The 18,800-nt window shown below is 44.2% G+C and overlaps 2 protein-coding genes across 5 annotated transcripts in view; one reads left to right on the top strand and one right to left on the bottom strand.

The window, feature by feature from the left end:
* ano10a (anoctamin 10a) overlaps nucleotides 1-5,520 on the top strand; it is a 139,330-nt gene extending 133,810 nt beyond the window's left edge. For both annotated transcript variants that reach the window (XM_068032575.1, XM_068032576.1), the window contains exon 13: nucleotides 4,967-5,520. In XM_068032575.1, the coding sequence (XP_067888676.1) occupies nucleotides 4,967-5,050 (84 nt within the window). In that variant the 3' untranslated portion in view covers nucleotides 5,051-5,520. The remainder of the gene's footprint in view (nucleotides 1-4,966) is intronic.
* An 8,323-nt stretch (nucleotides 5,521-13,843) lies between these two features.
* snrka (SNF related kinase a) overlaps nucleotides 13,844-18,800 on the bottom strand; it is a 48,020-nt gene continuing 43,063 nt past the window's right edge. For all 3 annotated transcript variants that reach the window (XM_068032565.1, XM_068032567.1, XM_068032566.1), the window contains one exon: nucleotides 13,844-16,974. In XM_068032565.1, the coding sequence (XP_067888666.1) occupies nucleotides 15,786-16,974 (1,189 nt within the window). In that variant the 3' untranslated portion in view covers nucleotides 13,844-15,785. The remainder of the gene's footprint in view (nucleotides 16,975-18,800) is intronic.

Below are 18,800 nucleotides of genomic sequence, written 5' to 3'. Positions count from 1 at the left end.
CAACAAAAATCAATCTCTTAGTTTTGAAATTTTTAGTTGACACCAGCCTCAATAACTTTCCAGAGGAGAAAGTTCCATATTTCTGCCCCCATAAACACATCAATTCAACCACCCCCTTAATCTTATGTAAGCAAGGGAATACAAGCCTAGTCTATGCAACCTGTCCTTATATTGTAATCATTTTAGCCTTACTGATGAGTATGTGCTGCACCTCCTCCCTAGGCTAGTACAGTCCTTCCAGAGGTGCAGTGTCCAGGACTGACACGGCACTAATGAATGAGATCTAACCAGAGCTTTATGCAATGGCAGCATAACTCCACCCCTTTGCATGCCAGTAAGAACAAACTGAATAAGTACCTAAGAACAACAAAATGTTTGACATTGTATTAATGCAACTGTGCTGAATTTAAACCCAAATTGTGTAGGTGTAAATAGAAGCACCTCCCAGCCCTGTGGCATTGCTTAAAGCCAGATCGTGAGAAAAACAGGTTTCACGAGATTAAGATGCTAGATAATTGTCAGATGGCGTGAGCAGCAGAGATATAGTCTTAGCTGCAATATTATCAGATGATTTTGATAATTCATTCATGCATGATTGTCATCTGTAGCAAGATGCAATGAATTCTATCCCAAAAACCTCATTGGAATAATCGCTTCCGATACCTTGACTTCTCAATGAGACTGGATTGCAAAAGGTTTGAAAGGCCATAAGAATTGAGAGCTTTGGATGCACAATTTACTTCTAACTTTGATCTAGATGCAACAGGTTCACGGCGCTGGGTTACAATGCTTCCATAATTCCTGGAAAGACTGTAACCAGTTGGCTTATTATTTGTTTAGTGGAAATCCAGTCAATGGAATGTGCTTGTGCTAGTTTTAATCTGTTATCTGGACTAACTTCAACAGCTGGTTATACTTGCTTGCTGCTGTAGATTCTGTCTCTGAAATAGCCTGGTTGGTAGGTCCTTCTGTTATGGAAGTATCTAGCGTGACTCCTGGAAATAGTCCTTTGAAGTGATGTTAGCACTTGGTGGAAATCCAGAGACACTGAGCAGGTTAATTGTCTACGCTCGGCCATATTATTCCAGATTAAAGAAAGACGTGCATTAATATAGTGTCGTCACAATCTCTGCATCCCAAAGTGCTTTATAACCAATGAAGTACTTTTGAAGTGTAGTTACTGGAGCGATAGTAGGAAATGTGGCAGTTTCTTTATGCACTGCACAATCCCACAAACATCAATGACCACGTAAACTAGTTAGGTGTTGGTTGCAGGATAAATATTGGCCATGACACTGGGGAGAACTCCCCTTCTCTCCAAAATAGCACCATGAGATCTTTCACATACTCTTGTGAGGGCAGAAATGGCTTCAATTTAACACCTCATCTGAAAGGTGTTACCTCTGACAGTGCAGCACCCCCTCAGTATTGCACTGGAATGTCAGCTGAAACTTTGGGCTCAAGTGTCTAGAGTGGGACTTGAACCTACAACCTTATGATTCAGAGGCGAGCAGGCTACAATGGGGAGTCTTGGTTCAGTTAAGGTAGTGTCCTAGGCCCAACCATCTTCAGCTGCTTCATCAATGACCTTCCTTCAATCATAAGGTCAGAAGTGGAGATGTTCGATGATGATTGCACAATGTTCAACACCATTCTTGACTCCTCAGATACTGAAGCAGTCCGTGTAGAAATGCAGCAAGACCTGGACAATATGCAGGCTTGGGCCGATAAGTGGCAAGTAACATTCGTGCCACACAAGTGCCAGGAAATGACCATCTCCAACAAGGGAGAATCTAACCATCTCCCCTTGACATTCAATGACATTACGATTGCTGAAACCCTCACTATCAACATCCTGGGGGTTAACATTGACCAGAAACTGAACTGGAGAAACCATATAAATACCGTGGCTGCAAGAGCAGGTCAGAGGCTAGGAGTCCTGCAGCGAGTAACTCACCTCCTGACTCCCCAAAGCCTGTCCACCATCTACAAGGCACAAGTCAGCAGTGTGATGGAATACTCCCCACTTGCCTGGATGGGTGCAACTCCAACAACACAAGAAGCTCGACAGCATCCAGGACAAAGGAGCCTGCTTGATTGGCACCCCATCCACAAACATTCACTCCCTTCACCACCAACGCACAGTAGCAGCAGTGTGTACCATCTACAAGATGCACTGCAGCAACTCACCAAGGCTCCGTAGACAGCACCTTCCAAACCCGCGACCTCTGCCAACTAGAAGGACAAGGGCAGCAAATACATGGGAACACCACCACCTGAAAGTTCCCCTCCAAAGCACACACCATCCTGACTTGGAACTATATCACCGTTCCTTCACTGTTGCTGGGTCAAAATCCTGGAACTCCCTTCCTAACGGCATTGTGAGCACATGGTCTGCAGTGGTTCAAGAAGGCAGCTCACCACCACCACCTCAAGGGCAATTAGGGATGGGCAATAAATGCTGGTGTTTGCCAGTGACGCCCACATCCCCCGAACAAATAAAACAAAAAGTTCATGTGAAGGCCTACCTGAGGGAACTGCTTTTTGATGTTACAAAGGTACAAAGTATCTGATGAAGCCCACATCATTTTTTTTTGTAAAAATGTAACATTGTACTGTGGAGCAAATACATACCAAATGCTGTATTTCTGGAAACGATTGTGTTCTGGGACAAGATGATGTTTATCTAAGTGCAGCAACCAGTAGACCACATGATTTCATGCAACAGTAAGCCCTGCTTAACATATCTGTAGTTCTTTGAGATACCTAAATGAGCCTCCAGGCAATAGCCCCTAAATGTACTTCAGATTTTTAGAAGGCATTTGATAAAATTCCATATGTAGAATATTCCCAGAATATGCATCAAGATGATGGATTGAAATCTACTTTACCAATGTGAAGGAAAGCGATGATAAATAGAAGTGACATTGTTTGGGAGCGTGGTTTACTCGCAGAGTAAGGTTTACTGGCATATAGTTTCCTGGTTTAACCCCGTCTCTCTTGTTTGAAGAGAGCAGTGATCCAGTCTGCTAACCCACTTTACTTTTCCTCAATGTTTGGAGATGTACCAAGCATGACTGCTGTCTGCCCATTGAGGTTTTCCGTGAGATCGGTTGCTAATTCGCAACATGTACCTCTTCTGTTAGCAGAAGTTGCTTTGTTTGACTTTGGCATGGGGTAAGGGTGGAGTATTGCCACAATAAGTGACTCAAAGAGTTTATCGGCAATTTGGCTTATTCTCTGTTTTGATGTGTTTCTCGCCAAGCCTAAGCTCACGTCCTGGCTCACTCCCCATACTCTTTAATGCTGCTCTTCAAGCAGCTATCAAATTCCCTTTTAAAAGGATACTCGTTCAATAGTGGGTTGTGGCAGAAAATTCTGTATTTCAGCCATCCTAAGCAGTTGGGCTGAATGGCCTGTTTCTGTGCATACATTCTATGTTTCTAAATGCTCCTTTAATTTTTTTTTGATCCTCTTAAATTTTTATCCTCTCGCTACCATCTTGTTACCATTGGAAACAATCTACTGCTAGTTATCTTATAATCCTTTATAATCTTGAACACCTGTATCAGGTCATCCCTTAACCTTCCCAACTTGAGGCTTCTAAACCCTCTACCATTAATCTATACTGTAGTTTCTTCATTGCTTTTACTGTCCATATACAAGCGCAGTCTAACTATGCTCGTGTACAAGTTCAGCCTTATCTCTGCTTGGTGGCTGTTTGCCTGCAGATGCAAAACCAAGAATTCCATTTGCTTTTTTTTTTTTACAGCTGTCATCTGTATCTGCACACCAAGGTCCCTTTGATTTGAGCACCAAATCAGAGGAAAGAGATATTGACCTAGGAGGGGTTACAGTGCAGATTGATCAGAACGATATCAGTTAAAATATAAGGGCAGGTTGCATAAACGTGGCTTGTATTCCTTTGAGTTTAGGATTTGATGGGGAAGGTACAGAGAAACGCGTTCTTCTGTGCCGCCTTGTACTGGATTCCCCCACCAATCATAAAATTAGAGCTTTCCCATTTAGGTGTGAAATCAGGAAGCGCTTCTTCACACAAAGGGTTATTGTGACCCTGTCCCAAAAGGCTGCTGAAACTGGGGGCCAATTAAAATTTTCAGAAGTGAAATTTTTGTTGGGTCAGGATATCCAGGGTTATGAAGCAAAGGCAAGTAGATGGAGTTGAGGTACGGATCAACCATGACCTGATTGAATAACTGACTGACAGAACAGACTTGGAGAGTTGAATGGCCGCCTCCTGTTCTTATGTTCTGCTGCTGTTCAATTCATTTAAAATTTTACCATTGAAGGCGTCTTTCCTTTCCCTATTCTTCCTTCCAAAATGTATTACTGCACATTTTTCTGCATGAACTGCATTACCTCCTGTCTGCGCATCCTGCCAGCCTGCCTGTATTTTTCATAAACTGTCAGTTTGCCACGCTCCTGATTTGGTGTCGGCCAAATCCTATTTCTGCAATTCCCAAGTCGAGCATTTAAACATAAGCTAAATTGGAACAGCACCAACACAGACCAGTTTGCAACACCGCTTAACCCAGCTTTCCAGTCACAGAAATTGGTGCCTCGTGTTCGGTATCAAGCAGATTCCAGATAGATACTGCATTGCCAGCTAAAGAGTAAACCTTTGTTCCAACAATCTGTACTAGCCCCCAACTTCAGAACAACATCCTTTACTGGACCTGTGTAATGTTTCTCTGTTTGTCAGGAACTACGTTGGAAGCTCCCAGATTTAACAGGATGAAAATCTTTTCTCCCCTCTTTCAGTCTGAATGGATTTTAATCCATATCCTAGAGGTGGAACAACTGTGTAGCAGTCCACGGCACTACCCAGTTCCCTCCAAGGGTGCGCTTAACTGTTGGCATTGAATGCTATCCTTTCGTTATTCTAAGGTGGTAAGCACAAAGTTTTCTAGACTTTTTTGGTAAACATATTTGTTTGTTTCCACAGCAAATGAAGGAAGCTGATGAGTCACTAGCAAAGGAACAGCAACATAAAATGAAGAAAAGAGAAAGCAAAGTTGATGAAAAGTGACATACTGTCCTTAATCGGATTAAGCCATCTACCAAAATGAATAATAGACATAGTGGGTGTGAAAGTATGCATTGCATGAAAACTCTCCATAGCATGGTGCTAAATATATTCTATTTCTTTTGTAAACTTATCCACTAATATGCTTATATGATATTGTGTGGTTTATGCATCTAAAATGAGGATGATAAATCAATTATTGCTGCAGAATAAAGCATTAACTGGGATGTATGTGGATGGATGGTGAAAGATGACCAGAGAAAGATTTATTCTAGTCAGTGAACATTTGAGCTGCAACTTCCAAATGAGAAAAAGTTTAAACTGGTAGCTAGAACTGTTCAGTCACTGGCATTGTGCAGTGGGTGAATGCTTAGGACACAAGAGTGGATAAAAATTCCTACTGAATTTTGTAAAAGGTGGAATGCATGTTTTTCTAAACCTTCTATAAATCACAATAAATGAGATTTCTCTCATTAACCTTCTAGCCCCTTTCTTTGCAAAGAGTGTATGGAGTATGTGGCTTCTGAGTCCAAACTACTGATATTGAAGTCATTGCAAATTAGTGACTTACTTTACACCCAATTTTTATAAACCAGCTTCATTTTATGCTGATGGTAGCCCTTGTGGTTCATGAATATTCTGTAATTGTTTCCAGTTGTGGGTGAGGCCAAAAATAGGTGGCCATAAATATAAGATAGTCACTAATAAATCTAATAGGGAATTCAGGAGAAACTTCACCCAGAGAGTGGTGAGAATGTGGAACTCAATACCACAAGGAGTGGTTGAGGCAAATAACAGATGCATTAAGGGGAAGTCAGATAAGTACCTGAGGGAGAAAGGAATAGAAGGTTATGTTGATGGGGTAAGGTGTAGTAAAGTGGGAATGCAGCACTTTGTTCTCTCAGGTCTAACCCTAACGTACTCATCAAACCTGCTGACAAGGATGGTGCTGTTGTTGTCTGGCATATAAAGTCAGCAAAACAATGAAACCGACAGACCACCTGGCAGCAGAAATGACAATGGCAAGCCCAGCCCTGTCGACCCTGCAAGGTCCTCCTTACTAACATATGGGGGCTTGTGCCAAAGTTGGGAGAGCTGTCCCCACAGACTAGTTAAGCAGCAGCCTGACATTGTCTGCAAGGGATGATGCCATGAGTATGACTATGTCTCAGACACCACCATACACGGGTGTGTCCTGTCCTATTGGCAGGTCATACCCACCGGAGGTGGCGGCACAGTGGTATACAGTCGGAAGGGAGTTGCCCTGGGAGTCCTCAACATTGACTCCGGACCCCATGAAGTGGCATGGCATCAGGTCAAACATGGGCAAGAAAGCTTCCTGATTACCACCTACTGCCCCCCCACCTCTCAGCTGATGAATCAGTGCTTCTCTGTGTACAACACCAATTGGAAGAAGCACTGAGGGTAACAAGGGCACAATATACTCTGGGTGGGGGACTTCAATGTCCATCATCAAGAGTGGCTCAGTAACACCACTATTGACCGAGCTGGCTGAGTCCTAAAAGACATAGCTGCTAGACTGGGTATGCAGCAGGTGGTGAGGGAACCAAGTATGCCTGCCACAGATGCATCTGTCCATGACCGTATTGGTAGGAGTGACCACCGCACAGTCTTTGTGGAGATGAACTCCCACCTTCACATTCAGGATACTCTCCATTGTGCTAAATGGGATAGATTTCAAACTGATCTAGCAATACAAAACTGGGCATCCATAAGGCGCTGTGGGCCATCTGCAGAATTGTACTTAACCACAATCTGTATCCTCATGGCCCAGCATATTCCCCACTCTACCATCAAGCCAGGAGACCAACCCTGGTTCAATGAAGAATGCAGGAGGGAACGCCAGGAGCAGCACCAGGCATACCTCAAAATGAGGTGTCAACCTGGTGAAGCTACAGCACAGGACTACTTGCGTGCCAAACTGCATAAGCAGCATGTGATAGACAGAGCGAGGCGATCCCATAACCAACGGATCAGATTGAAGCTCTGCAGTCCTGCCACATCCAGCCGGGAATGGTGGTGGACAATTAAACAACTAAGTGGAGGAAGTGGCTTCACAAATATGCCCATCTGCAACGATGGAGGCGCCCAGCACATCAGTGCAAAAGGCTGAAGCATTTGTAACAATCTTCAGCCAGAAGTGCCGAGTTGATGATCCATCTCAGCCTCCTCCTGAAGTCCCCAGCAGCAGAGATCCAAGACTTCAGCCAATTCGAATCATTCTGCGTGATATCAAGAAATGACAGAAGACATTGGATACTGCAAAGGCTATGGGCCCTGACAATATTCCGGCAATAGTACTGAAAACCTGTGCTCCAGAGATTGCCATGCCCCCTAACCAAGCTGTTCCAGTACAGCTACAACACTGGCATCTACCCGGCAAAGTGGAAAATTGCTCAGGCATGTCCTGTACACAAAAAGCAGGACAAGTCCAACCCGGTCAATTACTGCCCCATCAGTCTGCTCTCAATCATCAGTAAAGTCAACACTGCTATCAAGCGGCACTTTGCTTAGCAATAACCTGCTCAGTGATGCTCAGTTTGGGTTCCGCCAGGACCACTCAGCTCCTGACCTCATTACAGCCTTGGTTCAAACATGGACAAAAGAGCTGAACTCAAGAGGTGAGCTGAGAGTGACTGCCCTCAACATCAAAGCAGCATTTGACAAAGTATGGCATCAAGGAGCCTTAGCAAAACTGAAGTCAATGGGAATCAGGAGAAAAACTGTCCCATGGTCGGAGTCATACCTACTGCAAAGGAAGATGGGTGAGATGGTGGAGGTCAATCATCTCAGCTCTAGGACATCACTGCAGGAGTTCCTCAGGGTAGTGTCCTAGGCCCAACCATCTTCAGCTGCTTCATCAGTGACCTTCCTTCAGTCATAAGGTCAGAAGCGGGAATATGTTCACTGATGATTACACAATGTTCAGCAACATTCACAACTCCTCAGATACTGACAGTCCATGTAGAAATGCAGCAAGACCTGGACAATATCCAAGCTTGGGTTAATAAGTGGCAAAAAACATTCGTGCCACACAAGTGCCAGGCAATGACCATCTCCAGTAAGAGAGAATCTAACCATCTCCCCTTGACATTCAATGGCATTACGATTGCTGAATCTAACAACATCCTGGGGGTTACCATTGACCAGAAACTGAACTGGAGAAGCCATATAAATACGGTGGCTAGAAGAGCAGGTCAGAGGCTAGGAATCCTGTGACGCGTAACTCACCTCCTGACTCCCCAAAGCCTGTCCACCATCTACAAGGCACAAGTCAGGAGTGTGATGGAATACTCTCCACTTGCCTGGATGGGTGCATCTCCAACACTCAAGAAGCTCGACAGCATCCAAGACAAAGGAGCCTGCTTGATTGGCACCCCATCCACAAACATTCACTCCCTTCACCACTGACGCACAGTGGCAGCAGTGTGTACCATCTAGAAGATGCACTGCAGCAATGCACCAATGCTCCAAACCGATGACTTCTACCAACTAGAAGGACAAGGGTAGCAAATGCATGGGAACACCACCACCTGCATGTTGCTCTCCTAGTCACACACCATCCTGACTTGGAACTATATTGCTGTTCCTTCACTATCGCTGGGTCAAAATCGTAGAACTCCCTGCCTAACAGCATTGTAGGTGTGCCTACCCCACATGGACTGTCGCAGTTCAAGAAGGCAGCTCACCACCACCACCTCAAGGATAATTAGGGATGGGCAATAATTGCTGGCCAACCAAGCGACACCCATGAATTAAAAGAAATACCGACCTGGCGGAGGTGGAATTCCAACTCTCCGACACTTTACTCCTACCTCCCCCTGGACCATGATCTCACCACTGAACGTCATGCAATTGGGCTGGATTTTACCAGTCCCCGACAGCAAGGGGTCATGGGTGGGGGGGGGGGGGAGGGGAAGGGGGAGACTGGAAAATGCCTCCGGGAGAGGTCCGCCATGGGCCTTGATGCCAGGAAGGCCCCACCCCATATTACCACCAGCGGCGAGGCCTCCCCGCCGCTTGGTGACAGGAACATTATTATTATACATTTTTATACTTGCCTCTTCGCAACGGCTGGCCCGCTCCTATATTCTGGCCAGTTGCCGGAACTCCCGCGCCTTCAGATCTCCATTCAGAGATCCGAGGTGGAACACTGATTGGGGGGGGGGGGGGGGGGGGCGGGGTGGGAAAAAGTGAAGTTTTTAGGGCGGTAAGGTTGGGGGGGAAATGGCAAAAATTGAGATTGGTGGAGGGGATGATGGGAAGGGGTTGAGGGTTAAAGTGAAGAAAGTTTGCTGGGGGTGGGGAGTTGGGATTGAGATTTTACTTTATTTGTGGGGGCAGGGGGGTGGGGGAAGAGGACAATTTATAGATTGATTACTTACTGGGGGGTTGGGAGAGGGGATTGAAACAGCTAATAAAGATTTACATTTTTTTTATATCTGCAACTTTAAAAATTTAAATATGCCTGAAGGGCTTGAAGCCCTTTTAAAAATAGCGCCTGCCCCCTCTATGTCATCAGGGGCGGGCGTTTCGCCCCCTCCACGTAAATGAGCCGCTGCGCTAAATCTCCCAACAGCTCTGCGGGGCAAATCCCGTGTGTGCGCCCTGCCGCTTTTGAAGCAGTGGCGAGCAGGAAAAATCCAGCCCATTGTTTCTAGGACTGTCACTGACCTCATCTCCGCTGGAGATCTTTCTTCTGTGGCCTCCAACCTCAGTCTCCTTCAAAATCCACAAACAGCACTGCCCTGGTAGACTCATTGTTCCAGCTTGTGCCTGCTCCACTGAACTGATTTCTTCCTGTCTCAACTCTATTTTTTTCTCCCCTTGTTCAGTCTCTTCCCACTTACATCCGTGACTCTTCCGATGCTGTCCCTCACTTTAACACTTTCCAGTTTCCTGGCCCTAACCATCTCCTTTTCACCATGGCTGTCCAATCTACCTCCATCCCCCACCAGGACAGTCTGAGAGCTCTCTGTTTCCTTGAGCAGGGCCCCAACCAGTCCCCATCCACCACCACCACCTGGCTGAACTTGTTCTCGCATGGCAGACTGGTACAAAAGGTGAAGTCACACGGGATCAGAGGTGAGCTGGCAAGATGGATACAGAACTGGCTCGGTCATGGAAGAGAGGGTATCAGTGGATGGGTGTTTTTCTGAATGGAGGGATGTGACTAGTGGTGTTCCGCAGGGATCAGTGCTGGGACCTTTGCTGTTTGTAGTATATATAAATGACTTGGAGAAAAATGTAGCTGGTCTGATTAGTAAGTTTGCGGACGACACAAAGGTTGGTGGAGTTGCGGATAATGATGAGGATTGTCAGAGGATACAGCAGAATATAGATCGGTTGGAGACTTGGGCGGAGAAATGGCAGATGGAGTTTAATCCGGACAAATGTGAGGTAATGCATTTTGGAAGGTCTATTGCAGGTGGGAGGTATACAGTAAATGGCAGAACCCTTAGGAGTATTGACAGAGAGATCTGGGCGTACAGGTCCACAGGTCAATGAAAGTGGCAACGCAGGTGGATAAGGTAGTCAAGAAGGCATACGGCATGCTTGCCTTCATCGGTCGAGGCATAGAGTATAAAAATTGGCAAGTCATGTCGCAGCTGTACAGAACCTTAGTTAGGCCACACTTAGAATATTGCGTGCAATTCTGGTCACCACACTACCAGAAGGACGTGGAGGCTTTGGAGAGGGTACAGAGGAGGTTTACCAGGATGTTGCCTGGTCTGGAGGGCATTAGCTATGCGGAGAGGTTGGAAAAACTCGGATTGTTTTCACTGGAACGACAGAGGTGGAGGGGCGACATGATAGAGGTTTACAAAGTTATGAGCGGCATGGACAGAGTGGATAGTCAGAAGCTTTTTCCCAGGGTGGAAGAGTCAGTTACTAGGGGGCATTGGTTTAAGGTGCGAGGGGCAAAGTTTAGAGGGGATGTGCGAGGCAAGTTTCTTTACACAGAGGGTGGTGAGTGCCTGGAACTTGCTGCCAGGGGAGGTGGTGGAAGCAGATACGATAGCGACGTTTAAGAGACATCTTCACAAATACATGAATAGGAAGGGAATAGAGAGATATGGGCCCCGGAAGTGCAGAAGGTGTTAGTTTAGGCAGGCATCAAGATCGGCGCAGGCTTGGAGGGCCGAATGGCCTGTTCCTGTGCTGTACTGTTTTTTGAATAACTTCACTAACTTCCTCCAAATAAAAAGTGTTGCTAGGGGTACCTGCATGGGTTCTAGCTGTTTGCCTTTTTGTGGGATATGTGAAACATTCCTTCTTCCACTCCTACTCAGGCCCCCTCCCTCATTTCCTGCTCTTGCCCTGAACTGGAAAATTTTGTTGAGTTTGCTTTCAATTTCCACCCTTCTCTCACCTTCACATCGCCCATCTCTGACTCTTCCATTCCTTCTCTATCTCCATTACTGGGGATAGTCTATCAAGCAGTATTCACTATAAGCCCACTGACTCCCACAGCTTTCTTGACTACACTTCCTTCCACCCCATTTCCTGTAAGGACTCTATTCCATTGTCCAAGTTTCTCTGTCGCATCTGTCGGATGATGCAACCTTTTATACTAGCGCTAGGTCTTCCAATAGATCTTCCTTTTTCCTTAACCGAGGATGGTTGACAGTGCCCTCAACTGTGTTAGTTCTATTTCACATACTTACGCTCTCACCCCTTCCCCTCCCTCCCAAAAGCATGACAGGGTTCCCCTTGTCTTTGTCTTCCACCCCACCCGCCTCCATATCGAATGGATCATCCTTTGCCACCTCCAGTGTGATGCCACTACAAAACACATTTTCCCCTCTGCTTTTCCCCATTGTGAAAGGACTGTTCCCTCTGACACCCTGGACCACTCCAGTTACCCCCAACACCACCTCCCTTTACAGGCAAGCACAGGAGAAGCAACACTTACCCTTTTACTGCTCCCTTTTCTCATCCAAGGCCACAAACACTCCTTCCAAGCAAAATAGCAATTTACTTGTACTTTCAATTCAGTATACGTATCCTCTGCTTACGATATGGTCTCCTCTATACTGGGGAGACCAAACGCAGACTGGGTGACCACTTTACTTGATTTAAATACCAGTGACTGGCACCTGTCTAAGGGCTCGACTCAGGTGCATGCCGATTTGATTTGTCCAGGGATCCTAGCTACGCCCAAAGCAAGGATATTGATGCTAGATACCCACTCAGCGACATCTTAACTTTTCCTGAAATGTCAAGGTTCCAGGCCATAGCCCAGCCTCACTTGCTGCCCTTCCAGCTACACTCACTCTGGTTAGAGTTACGGCAGGCGTGCACTGGAAGGGCCAAGGAATTTTGGCCAAAACTAGCGAAATGCACCAGTTGTCGATTGATATGATTGGAGGATTACTTTAGTTTAAGTACACATTTTCCTTTAATGTAACAAACTTCAAGAGATCTGGGAGTGAGAGAAGACTCATTATGATTAATGTACCCTGGACATCTATTTGAGCTGTGCAGTCATAATGAGACCCATCATCTCCAACTGTGCCAACATATCATACCATCTTTACATTCCTGAAAGAATTTCAGTACATCAAAGAACAGACCCACAGTCCAGGACCAGACCTTACACTGCCATCCGACTCGGATTTATATAGCACCTTTAATGTGGTAAAATGAACCAAGGCATTGCAGAGGACATTATCAGACAAAAAGTGACACCATGCCACATAAGGCAATATCAGGGCAGGTGATCAAGTGCTTGGTCAAAGAGGTAGTTTTTAAGGAGCATTTTAAGAGAAGTGAAGAGCTTTAGGGAGGGAATTGCAGAGCTTAGGGCCAAGGCAGCTGAAGGCATGGCCACCAATGATGGAATGATTAAAATCAGGGATGCACAAGAGGCCGAATTTGAAGGAGCACAGAAACCTTGTAAGGCTGGAGGAGGCAAGTTCATGGAGGGATTTGAAAATGAGGATGAAAACATTTGAGTCATCACCAGACTGGAAGCCAACATAGGTCAGCAAGCACAGGGGTTTATGGGTGAACACGAGTTCGGATACAGGCAGCAGAGTTTTGAATGAGCTGAACTTTTACAGAATTTACGCAACATTTACGAGGATATCAAAGAAGGGTGACCTTGCCTCTTGTCAGTTTTGCCTGGATCCAGGGGCTGAAGGAAACAATCTGGATAAATTTTATGATATACTGCACGAGCATCCAGTTTCTTCATTGAACCCCTGAAAACAATAGGTGGCTTCAAGTATTGACTTTTTTGGTTATAGGATCCAGGTAAAGCTACAGTTCATGCATTTACCAGAACAGAAACCTTTATGAACAGGTTTGCCTAAACTCTGTTACCTTGCTAAGAATAATGTTGCCCTATCAAAGACAAATAAATTCTCAGTGTGGAGGGTAGGTAGTGTGCTGGCATTTAACAAAAGTACCAGGCATAATGTGGGGAGGGTATAAAACTCCCACTATGCTGATGTTATGGCTAAAGCTCTTGATTTGGCCACACTTGTTTAAGACCTGTGCATCGGTTCCAGAATTCCCTTACAGTATATTGTTGGTGTCACAAATACCAAAACAGCAATGGTACAGGGAGCCTGTGACTTCTGTGCCACTCAGTGAAGTGGTATTGAGGTGGCGTGAGTTACCACAAAAAAAAAGCACACAAGATCCATTCAGGTATTTTTATGTTAAAGCAGCACGTGTACACGTGCAAAAGTCAACCCTAAAATTAGACTGTCTCCCTTCATACCCAAATAAAAGTCCACATGCTTGTGGTTTGAAAGACACAACTGATTGATTAAAAGTCAGCCACGCTACTTTATTCAGACATGAATATACCAATTTGAAGACAGGTTGCAGCATTGGATGCCACATTTTCAGACTATTACATTATTTGGTCCAATAACATTCGTAAGTAGTGGTTACTCTTTCTGTTCTTTGCACCAAATGATGCATCACAACATACAACACATGCACAATTATTTACTTGGGACAACTCCATACAGAATACAGGCAAAGTTCAACATTGGGCGTTTCCACCTACGTTAATCTAATACGAATTGAAGCTGTACACAGTCATTGCTGTTACCCTCAGTACCATGTATACACAAATATTTACAGTTCTTGTACAAATGCAGAGGGTAGGAGTTCTAAAAAGGGGCCATTACACAGCTGTACATCATAAAATATGAACAAAACTATTTACAATAATCCAAAAACTTAGCTACAACTACACAATTGCTGTGAATTCCCTTCACTATTTATATTTCTCCACAATTAAAATCAGGTTATTAAAAACTGGAATGCCAATATACCTTTAAGTGTAAATGACTAACCCACCCCATTTCCCAGGCAGTGGTTGGTTTGGAACATACTTCCATCACCAGATGATTGACTTGGAAGGCTTTTCCTCAGAGCCCTGCAGATCTACATTTTAGGGAAACAGAAGCAAAGCTCTCCAATGTTGTGCGATGTTAGGGAGGACCACTCTTAACAGAATAAATTCAATACCCAGTACAGATTGAGACACAGCTGATTTAATCGATGGATTAGAAAGGGTTTACTTCTTGTTCAAAAAAAGCTACTCCCCGCAAAGTTTAACAGAAAACACTTTTGTAAATGATCTCTGTAAATGACTGAAGTTCTAATTGCAGATGAATTGTCAATTCAGATACAGATGCAGTCAGCACTGATCGCCCTTCCTACTGGTCATCAGACATGCGCCTGGGGCCTTGAAATGCAAATCTGCAGGTGCCTGTAGATCATCCCCTTCTACAGTAGGAAGGGGGTGGGAGGCATTTCAAACCTTATATTGCAGCACATAAGCAGCAAGTAATTCACATTTAAACATCACAGCTATACTGACAAAGTCTTTCCAACAAATTACATCTTATTGGCCTGCAAGAGACAACACAACTTTGCTTTATATATTTCCAGTCATAACACCACATGGCTTACCCCATAGAGGTGACAGAACAAGCAGATGCAAACATATACAGACTAAGAGACAGGCTAGCTTGAGTGCAATGCTTTCTCCATTAAGGGGCACCATGGTGTCACGAGCACTAATAACCAGCAAAGTTACTTTTAACCATCTCCGTCTATTTATAGCACCTTAAAGTTCCTGCTCAGGTTTGCTTAATCCGGAGTTTAAGCCAAAATGGACTAACTTGTACTGATGTGAGCTCACTGCATTATTTAAACAGATTAAGACTCTCCAGTGTGGCTGCTCAGCAGACAGCATTTTATCAGCCTTGGAATACTGAAATATTTTCACAGGAGTGGCAATATTTGTTATTGCTTTGGGTTATTTTCTGTCAGATGCACTGCAGTATGCCATTTAACCTTGTGTTCTTTGATCAGATGGTTTAAAACAATATAGATTTGTTGTATTCTCCCTTAAGTGCTACATTTAGAGCTGCAAAGTGCTCCATTTATTTAAACCGCATTTAGCTCCATGAACAACATACCACCAACAGGTTGATGTTAAACTCCTAAGTTAATACAGATATTAAAATTCTGCCCAACTCATGTTTTTCCTGTTGGGAAATTAAAATAGCAAGCAGCATGCACAAAGACCATGCATTGTCAAGATATCAAGCAAACAAATTCAAAACAGCAATAAATAACTTACAAAGCCCATTTAAAAGCTCAAGACTGAAAAAGGATTTCACTGTGCTAAGAAAGTCAAAAACTGTAACCAGCAAGGACAACAGTCAGATTAGGCTGAAACTATTTAAATAACTTGACAGCAGCTAGTCTGACTGGAGGTACACAGCAACCCGTCCTTGGGGTTCCGTTGAATATTCACAGAAATCGTTTTCTCACAGAGAGGTAGCTGTAGAACACTGTTCTTCAAGTTCATGTTGTTCTCTTTTGACATTTCAAGCTCATTCAGCAGGTCAGCCATTTGGTCAGAATAGGACTTGCTGTTGCAGGAGGGGGAGGTTCGCTCCACTATGTTGCTTGAAGTGATGCACATTTTCCAGGCTGATTTCTCATGTATTCGGATAGTGGAAGATGGCTCAATGATGTATCTGCTAACGTTGCCACTGTGCAATTGTGACCCCAGACAGAGGCTCATCAGCTTCAGGCTCTCCATCAAATCCTCTGCAGCTTTGGATGACTGGGAAGAATTTCCCTGGGTTGTACAGCTGCGCGTTGTTGTCCCCGTGTTGTTGGTGCTCCCGCCAGCATCGTTGGAAGGGCTGCTTCCGCCTTTGTTACCATCACTTGGGCTGCTCTCATCAAGGCCAGCATTACCATCACTCGGTTTGCCCTGTCCACTTCCATCCCCTCCACTTCCCGGAGGCCCTTCGCCGCTGTCACGGCGATGCCAGGAGTAAGTGAAGCCGCCATCTTTGTCTAGAAGCCTGCGGCTTTCTGAATCATCGTCACTCGTTTCTGAGCTGCTGCAACTTGAGCCTCGCCCTTGACTTTTCCGTTTATGGTACCGTTTGTGCACAGTGCTCGGTGAAGCTATGTTCATCTTTAGTCGACTTAGTTTGGGGGGCAGGTTTTCATCCATGTCAAAGTCATCATCTGACTCGCCCTCCTCAAAGATCTGATTGAGGACAGGAGCACTCTTCCTGGTAGTAAGCCGGTTTGTTATGGAAGGTTTACGTCGCAAAACCACTTGAGTGGCAAGAGTAGATGCCTTTTTGTCGTCATCATCGTCCTCCTCATCCTCCTCCACTCTGAACAGACACGTCCTATTGCTTGCACCAGTCTTTCCAGCTGACCCAACAGTCGATGACTCTTCCTTCTTCGCAGGTTCACTAGATTTCATTCGGTGCCCATTAATAATGGACTCTGCCGTGCGGGCTGGTGAACAGACACCAGGAATCGATACAGGATGGATGATGGGTGATGTTGTGATGTCTTCGATATCCTTGGGCACATCAATTTTTGTAGGCCAGGACTGCCTAGATATGAATGAGAAAGGAGAAAAAACTTTAAGTTACCAATTTTTTCATTTCCTTTCAGCAGCCTTTATAGTACTGAACCTAAATTTGGATTCACATTTCAGCTAGTTAATGATACACAGAATGACCATGTTTAACATTAGACAAACAGGCTAATCCTGCCTCCTCATAGCAAATTCATCAACATCACAGTCAGTTTATGCTAGGCTAAGAAATAATCCTTTGCAAACAGTGAAGTAAACAACACCAGTATATACACTATGCTAAAGAAATAGTACTCATACAATTCTGAAATTTCAAGGGAGAATCAATACAAACACTTCAATTATTGCAGATGTACATTTATTGTAACAGCCAAAATAGTGACTTCCTTCAACTTCTCTTTCCAGAAAGTTATCCAAGTCTTTCATGCTCAGACAGGTCCTATAGAGCGATGGATCAAAATCTCCTTACTCGCCCATCCTAAACATGCAAAATGTTTGTCATTTAGCATAATAACCATTCCTTTTGGGTGGTGGCACTGGGTGCTGAATGGTGGGGATGACTAACTTAGCCAATGATAAGAAAATCATTTAAGACTTAACTCAATCTGTTGTGATGAAAATACCCGACAGAAGAACTTGGTCAAACACGGAGACAGAATCGATTACATAATTGTCAACTGGCTGTTGCTTCAATTAGGTGACCAGTACACAGGTCACTTCACATGCTGGTACAAGGCAATAGAACCTTGATTTGGTGTTTTCACAAATGAGTAGCAGCAAACTCACTAAAGAAAATGTCGGCATGTGCCCGTGAGAAACAAGAACATCTTTCAACACAAATACATGACTTGGCCAAATTTTCTTGTATTGGAGAAACTGAGGCCTTGATGATAATTTGAATCGAGAGAATCCCATTAACTTTAGCAAACCTTGCAGAACTATTACATTCTGAAACAAAACTGCACAAGCAAAAATATCACCTCACTCATCAAACAGTTGCCACAAACCCTTATTTATGTGACAAGTAAGCTGGTTAGAAGCTGGACAGGCAGAGGTTCAAATCATCTGGTCTAAATCTGGAGAATTGGCCAATATAGATTACCTGTCTGGTAGGGTTCTGCACACTGTAGGAGCATAGTCTAACTATAGAGGTTTGAGGGAAATTGTATCACAATTTGACATCGCTTCATACAAAGACCTGTGATAGTTTGTTTTGGAGATATATGGAGCTAGATGCAAATTGTGACTTTTTTTTTAAAATATTATCATGACCTCAGTGAGAGTACTGTGTGCAGTACTGGACTCCACATTATAGATAGAATATTAAGGCTTTAGAGACAGTCCAGCACACATTCATCAGGCTATTGCTTGGTCTAAGGTAATATTCCACCCTCTGGTTTTGAGGTTTTATTAAGGTTCAACACTAACATTAGTTGTAATATTCACTACCTTTTGTGATAGAACTTAGAATTCAATTAGCTTTTTCTTTTATACAACCTACTGACCCGGAGGTGCTGCATTAAATGTCATGCAAATGTGTACCCACAAATCCCTCTGCACTTCCACAGTACACTCAATGTTAAGTAGCATTCCAGATTTATCCTTTCCATTCCTTTATCCTATTCTTAACAAGATCACCATCATTTGCATATATTAGTTCATATCTGTGCAACCATGGAATATAAAATGGGACTTAAAAATGCTCAATGTAGTCTGTCCTCTAGAGGGCAGTTTAACTCTGACCACCATATTGAGGCTTTGGGGAAACCATCAGATTTAATGCAAGTCTCTAGCATCAAGGCCTCAGCACTGTGTGTGTGGCTAGTGTTTCTTTGGCACCAA

Source organism: Heterodontus francisci, chromosome 5 (assembly GCF_036365525.1).
Source record: "Heterodontus francisci isolate sHetFra1 chromosome 5, sHetFra1.hap1, whole genome shotgun sequence".
In the NCBI taxonomy this organism is placed as follows: domain Eukaryota; kingdom Metazoa; phylum Chordata; class Chondrichthyes; order Heterodontiformes; family Heterodontidae; genus Heterodontus; species Heterodontus francisci.
This window is presented reverse-complemented; position numbering and strand designations above follow the sequence as displayed.